The sequence below is a fragment of the Phocoena phocoena genome, chromosome 4 (genome assembly GCF_963924675.1).
Source record: "Phocoena phocoena chromosome 4, mPhoPho1.1, whole genome shotgun sequence".
Lineage (NCBI taxonomy): Eukaryota > Metazoa > Chordata > Mammalia > Artiodactyla > Phocoenidae > Phocoena > Phocoena phocoena.
In genome coordinates, this window is record NC_089222.1 from 135466003 (window position 1) to 135480929 (window position 14927).

Below are 14927 nucleotides of genomic sequence, written 5' to 3' on the forward strand. Positions count from 1 at the left end.
TTCTGTTGGCCCAGTGGGTTTCCAACTGGCTCTCTTGAAAACTGCCTCCTCTGACCTCCAAATTACTTGAGGGAAAGGTCCACTTTTGGGACTTCTCTGGTGGTTCAGTGGTTAAGACTCCACGCTTCCACTGCAGGGGGCACGGGTTCAATCCCTGGTCGGGGAACTAAGGTCCCGCATGCCGTGTGATGCAGCCAGAAAAAAAAGAAAGGTCCACTTTCATCACTGGTCCCCACTGTGGCATCCTGGCTGGGCAGACAGCATGGACGTGGAGCCTTTCCCTGCCTTGGAGATCCCACGACTCAACCTCCCTGAGCTTCGTCTTCCTCCCAGGGCTCTGTGTGCCTGCACGTCCGGGGGAGGTGGTATGTGTGCTCGGGTCCATGGACCCCCATCACCGGCCCCGCCCTGCCCGTCGAGTCTTACGCAGCCAGACCTTCTATCACCACACTTTCCTCACCACCTCTCCAAGATTCTCGCATTAAGCTGAAGCCACTGGTGGGCCCCAGCTGGAATGCCCTCACCTCATCTTCCGCTGCTCTGTCTGCCCACCTTCACCCCTCCTTTCTCTGCTGCCTTGGCCAGCCCCTCTAACCCGCCACGTCTGAGCTCTTTGCTGAATACTAGTTACTTACCGTACATAAGCTGAGTGGATGGAGGCTGATGCATAGACAGAGATACTCTTACCTCCTTCCTCAGACTGTGAGCTTCTTGGGAGCCAGGTCCTATCCCATGAAGACCTACAAACACTAAATAGCAAAGGTACCTGCCTTTGTATTTAGTACTGAATGATGCCCAGTCTCCCCATCTGCTTAGAAACTGGAGGGCAGCCCCTACCTCTCACACTTGTGTATTCCCCACGGTACCTTATTCTCGGCCGTTGCTCAGGAAGTGTCAGTGGTGGACAGTCTGGTGTTGCCCCCCCCTGTCGTTCCGCAGGCTTACTTCTTCATCCCCAGCGAGGCTGGAGGGAAAGGACGCACCCCAGTGTCCAGTCTCCCCGCTGTGTGTGGCCTAGAACCTTGCACCAACTGCACCTGGGAAGGCACCGCTCTGAAAAGATAAATCCACATGAGGGAATTCCCTGGCGGTCCAGTGGTTAGGGCGTGGCGCTTTCACTGCCATGTCCTGGGTTCGACCCCTGGTTGGGGAACTATGATCCCGCAAGCTGTGCGGTTGCAGCCAAAAAAAAAAAAAAAAAAAAAAAAATCCATGTGAGAAGACCTTAGAACAGGAAATGAGCTTGTTAATCATGAGACTTATTATTCACCATTCTTACGCCACCCTAAATAATATATATTGATTTTGTGTTTGGTTTTATGTCTCCCCTCCACTAGAATGGAAGCTCCATGGAAGCAGGGACTTGAGGGCATCTCTGCAGTTGCTGAGAAAGAGAAGGAGATGTCATGGGCTCGGGTGGTCTCTTGTGTTCCAGCGGGGTCAGTTTGCCAAGTTAGGAGAGACCACAGGGGACCAGGTTGTTCTTAGACCCTTGTGAAGAAAGTTCCACTGAGATGAGAAGTCCACCCATGCCCCTGTGGACCACCCAGAGCTGGTTTGGTGTCCGGAGCTTCCCATGGGCTGAGGCTGCCCTGGGACTGGTCAGCCAGGGTCATTTTCAGAGGAGACCTGGCAGCCTTGACCCAGTCTGGTTGCCACCAACCCCCACCAGCCTCTGGCTCTGAGGACAGGAGTGTCCTCTCAACTGGGTCATCCAGGAATGGACTGGGAGAGCCATGGGTATGGGCCACCCTCAGCCCCACTCTTTCAAAAGCTCGTGGTTTCCTTGTGAGTCTCCACTTCACAAGGCAGCAAGAGCAAAGGTTTTATTCCTGATCACAGAAGTCACCGTCCATCTCTGGACTCTGCTCTCCCATCCGTAAAATGAGGGCATCAAGCAGACTGATCTTACAAGCTCTAGCCCTGGAGTTGGGGGTCAGGTGGTGGTGGCAGTGTGGCCTCCGGGAACAGAGCATCAGAGGTTCTCTGGGCTCTGGGGTGTGGATGGCCTTAGAGGATGGCATTCTGTGGTTACGGCCATCACATCTCCTCGGACAAGTGGCGTGAGTAAGCTGCCTTGGGCTGGAGTCGGTTCAGCGGTTGTGGCCACTCTCATCCTGCATGTGCCTGGACAGATCTAGTTTCTGAGTCTTACTCCCTCTTCACACCAGGCGCCTTGTTTCCAGGCAAGCTTCCCTCTCATGGCATGGTCCTCACCGTTGGCTGCGCATCAGAACCTCCTGGAAGGTTTACAAGTCATGGATACCCGGGTCACACCCCAGCCAGTCATATTCGATGAGTCTGCAGTACAGCGGGGACGCCGGGCTTTTTAAAGGCTCCTTAGGTGATTCCGACATGCAGCCAAACTCGAGAGCCACGGCCCCCTCCATCCTCCACGCAGCTGCCACAGTGACCCTCCCAAGATACAGCCAGACCTTCCCTGGCTCCCCAAGCAAAGACGAAAATCCAGACACCTAGCTACATTGTTCAGAGCCTCCTTGACTGTACTTCCCCACCTGTTAGGGGTGAATTGTGTCCCCAAAATTCATATGTTGAAGCCCTTACCCTTATTCTTCATACCACAGAATATGACTGAATTTGGAGAAGGGGCTTTTAAAGAGGTCATTAAGATGAGGCCATCAAGGTGGGTCCTCATCCAGTCTGACTGGTATCCTTACTAAGAAGAGGAGATTTGGGCACAAAGGGTCGCCAGGGATGATCTCACAGAGAGGAAAGGTCATGTGAGGACACAGGGAGAAGATGGCCAGCCGAGGAGAGAGGCCTCAGAAGACACCAGACTTGCTGACACCTTGATTTTGGACTTCCAGCCTCCAGAACTGTGAGACAATACAGTCTGTTGTCCAAGCCGCCCAGTCTGTGGAACTTTGTTACAGCAGCCCGGCTCACTGATGCATGACCCTTCCACCAGGCGAGAGGCATAGTGATCAAGAGAAAGAACGCTGGGGTAAGATCCCCTCTGCCTTTTATTAACTGAGGCTCTGGCAAGTTACTTAACTTCTCTGTGCCCATTTCCCTGTCTGTTCAATGGGGAATAACAGCAGTGGCTACCACATAGGATTACTGGGGAGGATTTCGTGAGTCCACGAACGTACAGCACTTGGAACCATGTGGCTCAGAGTAGCATCCGTGTGAACTTTCCGTTCTCCCTGGTACCCCAGCCTCTGCTTCCCTCTTCCTCACCTGCCTTCTAGCCCTACCACCGCACTCTTGCTGCCCTTTTCTCCGACTGCCCCTCTGCTCTGATCCCTAACTCCTACTCACCCACCCTGAAATTTGCCTGAGGAAAGCCCAACTCAAATTCCTCCTCCTCTGGAAAATATTCCCAGATCCCTCTCATCAAAACTATGGCCTTGGGACTTCCCTGGTGGCGCAGTGGTTAAGATTCCGCCTGCCAATGCAGGGGACACGGGTTCAAGCCCTGGTCCGGGAAGATCCCACGTGCTGCGGAGCAACTAAGTCCGTGCGCCACAACTACTGAACCTGTGCTCTAGAGCCCATGAGCCACAACTACTGAGCCCACGTGTCACAACTACTGAAGCCCACGCGCCTAGAGCCCATGCTCCACAACAAGAGAAGCCACCGCAATGCGAAGCCTGTGCACCACAAAGAAGAGTAGCCCCTGCTCTCTGCAACTAGAGAAAGCCCACGCACAGCAACAGAGACCCAATGCAGCCAAAAATAAATAAATAAAATAAATAAACTTATATAAAAAAAACACTATGGCCTCCTTCCTCATACTGCAATAGAAATGTGTTTGTACTTCTGACACACCGATCTGCCTTGTGTACTCAAAAGATTTATTTACGGCGGCTAGTAAGGACCCCTAAAATACTGCAGGATAGAGCACATTGACAGCAGGAACTCAGAAAGAAAGAAAAACAAGGACGGTGACATAAACGGGGCCAGGAATGAGCTAACAAATGCAGACCATGGGGCACTTGATGCTACACCAGGAATTCCAACATCGGTTATACAGCCATGGATGACATGCCTTTGATTAAAAAAAAATTACTAACATTCTTTTTGATGCAAAATTAAGAGATGATTTATCCCTGAGAGTAATTTGATTTTCGCCACTTCTCAACAGTCGTTAAATTGCCCGGCAGCCCATGTAGCTGGATTCTTCTTCTTGGGAGACAATTAAGCTTATCTGGAAACCACATTGGCGCTTTTAAACTCCCGGGTTGTGACTGAGTGCTGCTGAGTAGAAGGCCCTGATGGGTCCCTGGACAGGCTGCAGGGGGATGCCTGGGCTCAGCTGGGCATAGCTCAGGGAGTCTTTGGTGCCATCAGGTACGATTTCCCCCACCTCTCACCACAGGCCTCCGTGCCCACTTGGCATTTCTAGACCCCCATCAGAATCTAGTCTTGGGCTTCCCTGGTGGCGCAGTGGTTGAGAGTCCGCCTGCCGATGCAGGGGACACGGGTTCGTGCCCCGGTCCGGGAAGATCCCACATGCCGCGGAGCGGCGGGGCCCGTGAGCCATGGCCGCTGAGCCTGCGCGTCCGGAGCCTGTTGCTCCGCAACGGGAGAGGCCACAGCAGTGAGAGGCCCGCGTACCGCAAAAAAAAAAAAAAAAAAATCCAGTCTTAAGGATTTGCACCTCTGAGGTCTCAGGGATGGATGACAGGGTGCATGGTGTCCTCTACGAGGTACCTGTGAATCAGCAAGGACCAGAGTGTGGATAATATGCCCCAGCCTCCAGTAGACTGAAGCTTCCACAGGACAAGCGCCTGTCCTGCTCCTTCATCAGTGAATCCCAGCGTCAAGCACAGTTGCGGCCATAGCGGGCCACAGCTTAGAGAAGAGGGGGCTTAGACATCGGCTGCAGGGCAAGGACAAAGTGCTTTGACCACAGAACCTTCTTGTTGTCACATCCATTGTGGGCAATAAGGGCAACACGATTAGATTCATTTTCCCAGGAGAATCCAGTGTAGCCTTGAGGGAAGTGTGCCCGCCTGGCAGTAGACACCAGGGCCATGAGGCTCCCATTTCCTACATTCAGGCCAACCCTGGAGAAGCCTTCTGTGTAGACAGGAGCTCCAGGATCCCAGTTAATATGGATCATGCTGACCCAGGGCCATTTAGCCAGAGGATTTGGACTGAATGTCCCCACAGACACTGGTAGATCCTTTCCCTTAAAGATGAAAAGCCATAGCCCAAGCTTCCATACTGCTTCTCCCCTGTCCCTCTGGCATCATGGCCTCTGTAATCTACTTCCCACCTTATCTACTGTCTACTTCCACACTTATCTTCCATAGCATCTCAGTGTTTACCTGGCATGCTGGCCCACACGTCCCCAACATAATGGCCCCATCCTCCCTGGCCATATAGAAGCCTGGCGCAAGGAGGACCAGGTCCTCGTACAACCTTCCTCCATCAGGATGGAGAGCATCTCATTTTCTGAGTTGCTGCATTCTCCACCGTCGGCACAGCCCGCAGGACCATTCTTTGTTGCTTGCTATTTTAAATTTAATTTTCATGTCCAGTCACCCCCAGGGCTGAGTTTCCTTGAGGACAAGGACATTACCTTGCTTATTTCTGTGTCTCTTGGACTTCAGGGGGAATGCAATGCATATTTATTGACCATCTCATTGTATATTTTGGCCCTTTCATAAGAGGAATGAAGCCTGTTTATTTGCTTTGCTCTGTGGCCAGCTTGCTGTGGGGCCTGGTTTGGTTTTAAAACTTATGGTCCCCGCTGGGAAAGGAAGTAGAATGATTGGGGTAGGGAGAGGGGGCTTTTTACCCTACATCTCGACACTTCGTGTCTTTGGAACTGTTTACAATAAGCATGTGTTCGTGCATTACTCTTGTAAAAAAGCAATTTATTTAGATTATGCTGTTCCTATGAGCAATGTCCCACTGAGGGGACAAGATGATCTTTGGGGGTAAGATACTTTTCTGCAGTGCCCCAGACTCAAATCCTTTCAGAGGGGCATCACGGCTCTCTCTGTTCTGTAAATGTGTCTAACTATACGAAATTATAAGGGACAGCACACAGATTAGGAATTTTACATGGGTTGTAATTGGGGACCATTTCTGACTGCCTGGAGTCATTTGCAATATTATTTCAGCTGCGAGTGGATTATAGTTAGTTATAAGAATCCCTCCATCATGCCGAGATGTCCACGAAATTTATTTGCTGTGCTTTGCCCTCTCGTTTTTCACTGGGAAAGGAAGCCAGCAAAGCATGTTTATTCTGGTTCCCAAAGGAGAGAAGGACCACATCCCTCCACCCCTAAAGAAAACTCTCTATTTGAAATGTCTTTTCCACTTACCCTGCTCTGAATAATGGAGTTTCTAAACTCTTTTGTTTTTCTAAATATTAAATTTTCAAAGGAAGGTTATTTTTGAGTTCAAAGCACCTATTTCAAGTCTTTAATGGTTCTCTTGGTCTGGCATTCATCAGCAAGAATTTTTAAAACAGCATCCTATGGGTCAGTTCAGTAGCCCAAGCCAACATTGTTGGCACATAATGCTGAGACAAATCTCCCCACAAAATCTTTGCTGTTCATTGGGTTCTGGGTCCTGGAGAGGCCATCTGGACCATCACTCTGTCTCCAGGCAGGCTGGTTGGGGGGCCAGCACAGGGTGGGATTTGTTGGGGCAAGTAGCCTAGAGTCACACAGCACTGGCCCCCCATATTTCTCAGCCTGCTGGGTGGATTGACCGAAGGCTGGAGCTGCCGGGACTAGGACGCCAAGCAGCCTTCTCATGTCCCCCACCTCCATGAGCAGGAGACGGTCAGTTCACCCTGAACTGGCCTCAGCACCTGGGATTCTAAGACCAGTGGCCCAAAATCCACCCTGGACCTTCTGCTGTTGCTCTGGCTCTGAGCTTCTTCAAAACCACGCTGTGGGAAACTTGAAGACTCAGAAGAATGAACTTCTGAAATCCAAAGCAAGCCAGTTCCTGTCATCTTTCCTTACAGGTCCTTGTGTCCGGTTCCTCAGTCGTTCTGTGTGTCTCTGGTCATGTGCACCATCCTTGCTGCAGTTATCAGTTTCTAGGAATGTCACCGTTTCTCAGTGGGGTGCTATTGGCACTGGAGGTGGGCCATTCTCCGTCCTGTATATTGCAGGTCATCTAGCAGCCCTGGTTCAGCCCCCCAAATTCCAGCAGCCACCTCCAGTCATTATGACAACCAAGAATTCATTCTCAGCCTGGAGTTGAGTGGTGGTTGCAGTGCAATCCTCAACCTGGTGGGGAGCAATACCACCCTCAGTCGGTCTTCAGCCTGTGGGCGGGCAGTACCATCTTCAGCCTGTAGGGGGGGCAGTACCATCTTCAGCCTGGGGGAGGGGCAGTACCGTCTTCAGCCTGTAGGGGGGCAGTACCGTCTTCAGCCTGTAGGGGGGGCAGTACCGTCTTCAGCCTGGGTGAGGGGCAGTACCTTCTTCAGCCCGGGGAAGGGGCAGTACCGTCTTCAGCCTGGGGGAGGGGCAGTACCGTCTTCAGCCTGTGGGGGGGGCAGTACCATCTTCAGCCTGTGGGCAGGCAGTACCGTCTTCAGCCTGTGGGGGGGGCAGTACTGCCTTCAGTACTGTTGGGGGGGCAGCATCACCCCCAGCTGAGGACCCCAGGGTTCTTAGCGCTATGCTCTGGGGGTCAGGCATTTCTCCTCTTCCATCATGAATTCCCAGCACCCAGCACAGTAGGATATCAGTAAATATTTGTCAAAGGAATGAAGGACCGAGATCCATGAGCAAGCTTCAAGAGAGTCTGCAAATCCTTTAAAATTGTGTGCAAAATGTGTATATTGTGTGCATTGTATACATATGTTTTCTGAGGTAAGAGTTCATAGCATCCACCAGATTCTGCAAGAGGAATTGTGACCTACGGGGACGTTTGGAAGACTGTTCCAACCAGTGTCCACTACTAGCCCGATGTTTGTGTCCCTGCAAACGTCACTGCACAGTGTGTGGGAACTGAGTTTTAGAGCTGCTGGTCTGTACTAGTACTCTGATATCCCTGAAGAAAGGAATGTCCTGAAAATTGCAGGGGAGACTCTGCTTCCCTGAGTTCATACAAGTCTGTAATGTAAGGGCTGTATTCTACCCTTTAACAAGAAATGGCCTTACCCCTGGGCCCTTGGACTCACTAACAGGAAGGTTTGGTAAGAATAAGGCAGGAATGAGATATTTTCCTCCCAAATTCAAGAGTGTTTCCTGGGTGGCTTTCCTAAAGAAAGCTAAAGAAATTGGTGATATCACTCAGCTTCCGGTAAGCCGGGGCTCACGCATCACCTTGGCAGAGGTTGGCTGAGCCCCCCAGGTGAGCAGTCATGACTTGCTTCCTTCCTGAGAATTCATTGTTGATGCAATTGTTTTAATAAAACACAGTCAAAGCACCGAGGCAGGAAGGACAGCTAGGCCAAGCTGGTGGCTGAGCAGAGTGCCCGAGTTCCAGAAGCATCTGCAGACCTACGCAAAGGCTCATACTCAGCCCGTGGCCCTGTGGAATTGTAGTTTAGCCGCACTGCCACGGCTTTGAATGAGGTCTCGGATGGAAGGCCATGGAGGGTGTTAACATGAAAGCCTTGATGCTTTCCTGGCATCCATCTGCCCATCCTGGGATTATCCTGTCCCAGGAAGAGAAGCTCCAGCATTCTAGAGAGGGCATTTGGCCAGGGGAGGGGACAACACTGAAGGCTGGAAGCGCCAGCTCAGAGCTAATCTTGGGCCCAGTGAAGCATTTACCAAGAAGTCTATGATATCATTCGCCCCAGAGGGATCGTTCTATTTGCAGAAGCTTCCAGCATATAGACTAGATCAGTCACGAGCCTATTTCGAAACTCCCTTGGGGGAAGATGGAAACTCTGAGGAACCCCTGATAGTTCAGAGCAGTCTTCTCAGATTTGAGTGTACCTAAAAAGTTACCTGGATAGCTTGTTTCTTTTCTTTTTTTAAAAAATTTATTTATTTATTTTTGCTGTGTTGGGTCTTTGTTTCTGTGCGAGGGCTTTTTCTAGTTGTGGCAAGCGGGGGCCACTCTTCATCGCGGTGCGCAGGCCTCTCACTGTTGTGGCCTCTCTTGTTGCGGAGCACAGGCTCCAGATGCACAGGCTCAGTAGTTGTGGCTCACGGGCCCAGTTGCTCTGCGGCATGTGGGATCTTCCCAGACCAGGGCTCGAACCCGTTTCCCCTGCATTGGCAGGCAGATTCTCAACCACTGCGCCACCAGGGAAGCCCCATGGATAGCTTGTTAAATCAGATTCCAGGACCTGGCTCCACAGTCTAGTCAGCAGGGGCCTGAGCATCTGCATTTCTAATAAGCTCCCAGGTGCTGCTGATGCAGCCTGCCTAGGGACCCGACTTTGAGAACCACTGGTGTCCAGCAGGGGGTTCTGCACTGTGCTCCACGGCACCCCCTTGTGGGGAGAAGAAGGGATGCGAAAAGCAAGTGAATGGGACTCAGCGCCTCACCCCCACCTACCTCCAAGACACCTCCCAGTCTTCTTTACAAATCCGGTTTTGGTGATTAAACAAAGAACCCCTGATAAAAAGGACAGGGGTGAGGGGACCACTGACCTGGAAGAGGTAGGTCCAGACCTGCAGGAGGGGTACTCCCTAGAGCCGCGAGCTTCCCCGCCCCTCATTCCAGTGTGCCTGCGGCAGGGGACAGCCTCTGCCCGAAACCCGAGAGCATCCAAAGCAGACCAACCCCAAGTAACCAGCTAAGTGAGCAGAGGCCAGGGCGGGCGCCACCTGCTGTGCATGCCCCACCCAACGGCAGCAGAGCCTACTCCTCGTGGACCTGCAGCCAAAGCTGTGTCCGGCCGTCTGCACCTGGAGGAATTTCCTGTCCGCCTGTAGGTTCACTGCTCAGCTCCCGTGAGTGCAGGACAGCAGCCTGGTCCAGGAGAGTTTGCCCAGCAGTGTCTGGATGTGCCCCACCTCTGCCCTATCCCCGGGCCCACCAGGAGCCTCAGCATCGCCATTTCATCCTCCAAAAACCAACCTCAGGATAACCGTGTGCCCTCCTGTAGCTCGGATCCAACAGCAGTGATCTGGGGTAGAGTCCAGTCTCTGGGGTCAAAGTGTCAGGTTCCCATCTCAGCTTCTCCACCACCCAGCTGAGAGAGCTTGGGTGAGGCAACCTCTCTGACCCTCAGTTTCCCTGTCTGTACAATGGGGATGATTTTAGTGTCTATGCGAGCATTAAGCACAACTGTCAGTGTTCAGCTCCTGGTAGAGCACCTGGCATGGTGAGAGCCCTCAGGAAATGTCAGCCAGTTGTTACTAAGTCTACTCTGTTTATTTTGTTTGTTTTGGTTTGTTTTTAGGCCGCCCCATGTGGCACATGGGATCTTTGTTCCCCGACCAGGGATCGAACCCGTGCCCCCTGCATTGGGAGCACGGAGTCTTAACCACTGGACTGCCAGGGAAGTCCCCACTAAGTCTTCTCTCTTGACACTCTTTTAGTGGTTTTGCTGAAGCAGGAGTGTGAGGCCTGTAATAGTTTCCTGAGGCTGCTGTAACAAATGACCGCAAACTGGGTGGGCTTAAAACAACAGAAATTTATCTTCTCATAGTTCTGGAGGTGAGACGTCCAAAATCAAGGTTTGGGCAGGACCATGTTCCTTTGCGGGCTTCAGGGGAGAATTTATTGCATGCCTTTCCCTTAGCTTCTGTTGCTGCCAGCAATCCCTGGCATTCCTTGGCTTGTAGACACGTCACTGTAGGCTCTGCCTCTGTCGTCATGTGGCGTTCCTTCTGTCTGTCTCTGTGTCGTCTTCTTATAAGCACGCCAGTCATATTGGACTAGGGCCCGCCCTAATTGAATATGACTTCGTCTTAATTAGATTGCATCTGCAGAGACCCTATTTCCAAACAAGTCCCCTTCAGAGTTACCAGGGATAGGACTTGAACATATCTTTTTAGGGGACAACACTGTCTAACTGGAGTGAGACCACGAGGCCACGAGGACCCTGGGGATCTTCCCCATGAAGCTGTACAGGCTTCCCCAGACCTGGACTAAGTTGTCCCCATGGTTGTGTTTTGCAGGGTGTTCAGACTTACACCTCTTGGATATGTTGACCCCAACTGAGAGAAAGCGACAGGGATACATCCACGAGCTCATTGTCACAGAGGAGAACTATGTGAATGACCTGCAGCTGGTCACGGAGGTAAGGGCAGCTGGGGGTGCTGGGGCAGGGTGGGGGGCACTGGCAGAGGGTGGGGAAGGCAGCGACTCTGTCAAGGAGGGCTGGGTCCTGATTCCCAGTGTGAGAAGCTTTCCGAGGTACGGGAGCATCAGGACGGTACATCACAGAGGAGAGTCTTACCCAAGAGAAGATGCTTAATTCTCATCCGTGGCCACGGACTCCCAATTCTCATCTGTGAGTCCCACCCACAGAGGGGCAGAGACCCTTCAAGCCAGGGATAGACGAGCCTGTGAGGAGTGCATGAGAGGGGACACACGGGCTGTGAGGTGGGAGTCTGAGCTCGGCTCAGAACACTTGCAGCTCAGCCACCAGCTAATCGATGCTGTAGAGCATCGTGTCCCTGGCCCCCAGCGGTGACATCTGAAAGATGGCAGTCACCTGCTGATGTCTTGGTTATTCCTCATGCTACACATCACCCACCAGAAAAATCTGTTGCAGAGAACGAAGATGTTTCCTCCCGGCACCCCGTGCATACCCTCCCTCCCCCGTCCTGGACGATGTCTCATTTTGGCTCTCCTCCCGGGGAGCTGTTGAAGGGCCTTGTCTGCCTAGTCCAGAGGACGGGGAGGTGCAGAGTTGGGAAGTTCTGCTTTTCAGGAAGCCTTTTGTCCATACGCATGGGAGGTTGCCATATTAGGAGACAGGGGTTTGCAGAGCTGGACGTCGGGGTCACCCTACAGTTTGAAAAGTACCGTGATCATTTGGGAACCCCCGTACCCGAACTATTGTGAAACCATCTCCTCTGATAGTCTTAACGACCCAGAAAGGCATTGCTCGGTTACCCAGTGTTGATGAGTACAGGATGCAGGATGAGTTGATGGCCCCCAAGGCCATCATTAATGCTTAGGGAGCATTGGTATGAAGAGGTGTCCCTTTCTCAAGACATGTGACTGTCACTAAATATACGGTCTTGGATGTCTAGGCTGTGAATGTCGCCCTCTTAGATACGGTACGTTGTGCAGTGGCCTGGTATATGCCAGGTTCAACATCAGCGTAAAGACTCATGAAGTACTCTGGGCTCCCAGGGATCAGCCTCAGCCTGCCCCGGTCCCTAAGGTACCTTCCAGCGAGTGGCCTGCCTGCAAAGGTAGCTATGACCTCTTTCTAGGCAGGGGCTCACCACGTGGGGCTCAGCCAAGACCTGTGGTCTACTGTGAGTTGCCCACCCACGCGGAGCTTGGTGAGGCTCCTCAATTTCCTGGAGCCCCGGAGGGGGGCAGCGCCCACCTGGTACCAGGCCTTCGCTCGCTGGCTCCGTCCCAGGCCCAGCCCAGGCTGCGGGCAGAGCAGAGGAGTCCATCCTGTCCCCAGGCTGCTGGTTGGGGGCCCGGCTGCCAGGGCTGCTCCCCTGGGCTTCCTGAGGCTTGTCTGTGCAGCCGATGCTGGGAGCAGGAATGCGGGAGTACCCCCCACCCCGTGCATCTCTCGGCCCTCCACTTCCCCCCTGTGCCCAATTCCTCACCGTGGCAGGTGAGGGCTTGAGTGCCTTTGTCCAGACCCCCGGCTGAGTCCTGGTGGAGTTAAGGCCTGTCCTCCAGGGTTTAGTGGACCTCCTTGTAAAACAGTGTGGACCTGATGGGAACCCACCACCCCCCATAGCCCCCGGCAGAGGGAGGGCCACCTGCTTCAGAAACTCTGCAGCTTCTGGGCCTCCCAGCCAAAGCTGCAGACGCCTCGGTCCTTCCCGTGGCTCTGAACAGACCGGTGTGTGCGTGCGCGTTTGAGTTTTAAGCTAACTGTTTGCTTTCTGTACTGCTTCGTTTTCTGCATCTGTAGATCTTTCAGAAACCCCTGATGGAGTCTGAGCTGCTGACAGAGAAAGAGGGTGCTATGATTTTTGTTAACTGGAAGGACCTGATTATGTGTAATATCAAACTGCTGAAGTAAGCCTCTCCTCTACCCCAGCCTGCCTTAGCCCTCGCGCACCAGCCCTGCTACGAGGCTTCGTCCGTGTGTCCCCTCCGTGCATGCCGCCCTGTGTTTCTTTCTGCCTCTCTTCCTCATTTCCACTCACAAGAACCATCGCTCTTTCTTGCCCTGGTGCTTTCTGGAAACACACCCCCAATTTTTCACTGGGGAGAATGGATTGCTCAGGTATCCCGGTTCCTGCTTTTACCGTGGTTCTAGAATGAACAGAGCTGGGCCGATTCTGGCTCCTAATCGCTGGCCAGCTCCATCCAGGTGGGGGGCAGCCCCCCCATGCCTCAGACCCTGGTTCCATTGGGGGAATGTTGGTCTCTTGAGACTTTCTTGGCTCCTGAAGATGGGAAACGGTGGGACCGCGCATGGCCACGGTCAGCGGCAGTTCTCAGGATAGGCCTCTGAGGAGCTGGCCTGGAGCAGTTGCTATTTTATTTATTCCTGTTTTAATTCTCAGAGGCAGCTGCAGGGCCAGGGAGAAACACTGGGCCAGGAGTCTGGAGACCTGGGCTTGGAGCCCAACTTGCTGCCCTTCCTCAGTTTCCCCACCGGTAAAAGGAAGGGATTGGATTACATCATCACAAAAGTCCTTTCCAGTTCTTAAAAAAACTTCCAAATCTGTGTCCACCAGGCCCTCGGTATAACATCATTTGCTAGAAAACAGATGAAGTCTGTGGTGATCCTGGGGGCCAGGATGAAGCACAGGCCCTGGGAACTGGTGTCCATTCCAGCTCTCTAGGTTCATATAATTGGGAAGCAGCTATTCCCTGAATATGGTCCCTGGGATTTTATAAAGTGATTTCAGGTCCCCACTTTCCTGAGTGTGTTTGGGAGTTGATGAAGGGATGGACAGAGAGGTGGATGTGAAGAAAAACTATAACGTCTTCCGTCTCTATGTTCTAGAAGACGTTAATCAAAGATGACGGCATGGGGGTGGCTTGGAGAAAGTATTTCCATTACCCCCCTTGAGAAGCATATTGTAGAGGTTTCTAGCATAGGTCTGGGTCAGACTCTTGGGCTCACACCCTGCTGTTGCCTACCTGCTTTGAGCAAGTCGCCTGTGCTCCCTGGGCCTCAGTGTCCTCATCTGTAAAATGGGGGTAATAATAGTATCTACCACGTACGGTTCTCCTTAGGGAGCATTTAGACAGCGATTGCCTGGTCCCTCGTAAGTGCTGGGCTTGGGCCCCAGGGTGGGCTGAGCACCCACTCTTGCCTTGGAGAGAGGCTGCCTTGTCACTTGGGGCAGGTGGGATAGTTAACCCCTGAACCTACAAGTACTAAACCTAAAGTGTTGGAGATAGGTTGTTTTGAAATAGATGAAAAGGTTTTCTGTTGAACATATACCGACAAGTTAACACCTCTTTCCTTGGGTGGCTGCATGGGGGTGGGGAGGCGGGAAATGTGTCTGATGTTCCCAAGTGACACCCCTCCCCAACCCTCCCAGCATCGGCGCTCCCCATGCCTTTCTGTTGTCTCTGTACTTTTAACCCTCCATCCTGCTCCTGTCGGGAAAGCAGAAGCCCCTTTCTTGAGCTCTGTCAGGGCCAGGCCTGCGTGCTCCTTCCTTCCATTAGCGCTGATGGGCTCCACAGCCCCGGAGGTAGGAATTGAGAACGCTCTTGCAACCACGGAAACGAGGCTCAGAGAGGTTGAGTGACTTGTCCAAAGTCACAGAGAAGGCGATCAGGGTGCCCCGGGCTGCTCTGTGGACAACGCCCAGGGTCCCACTAGGGGTTCCACCCTGTCCTGCCCTCGATGGAAAGAAGGTGAGACCAGTAGGCAGACGTCTCAAGTTTTCACCTGGGCTCCAGCG

The 14927-nt window shown here is 52.7% G+C and overlaps 1 protein-coding gene across 3 annotated transcripts in view; it reads left to right on the plus strand.

Annotated features, from left to right (window-relative positions):
* Positions 1-14927, plus strand: part of ITSN1 (intersectin 1) — a 169220-nt gene that overhangs the window by 126753 nt on the left and 27540 nt on the right. For all 3 annotated transcript variants that reach the window (XM_065875722.1, XM_065875723.1, XM_065875724.1), the window contains 2 exons: positions 11031-11152; positions 12968-13074. In XM_065875722.1, coding sequence (XP_065731794.1) covers positions 11031-11152; positions 12968-13074 — 229 coding nt within the window. The remainder of the gene's footprint in view (positions 1-11030; positions 11153-12967; positions 13075-14927) is intronic.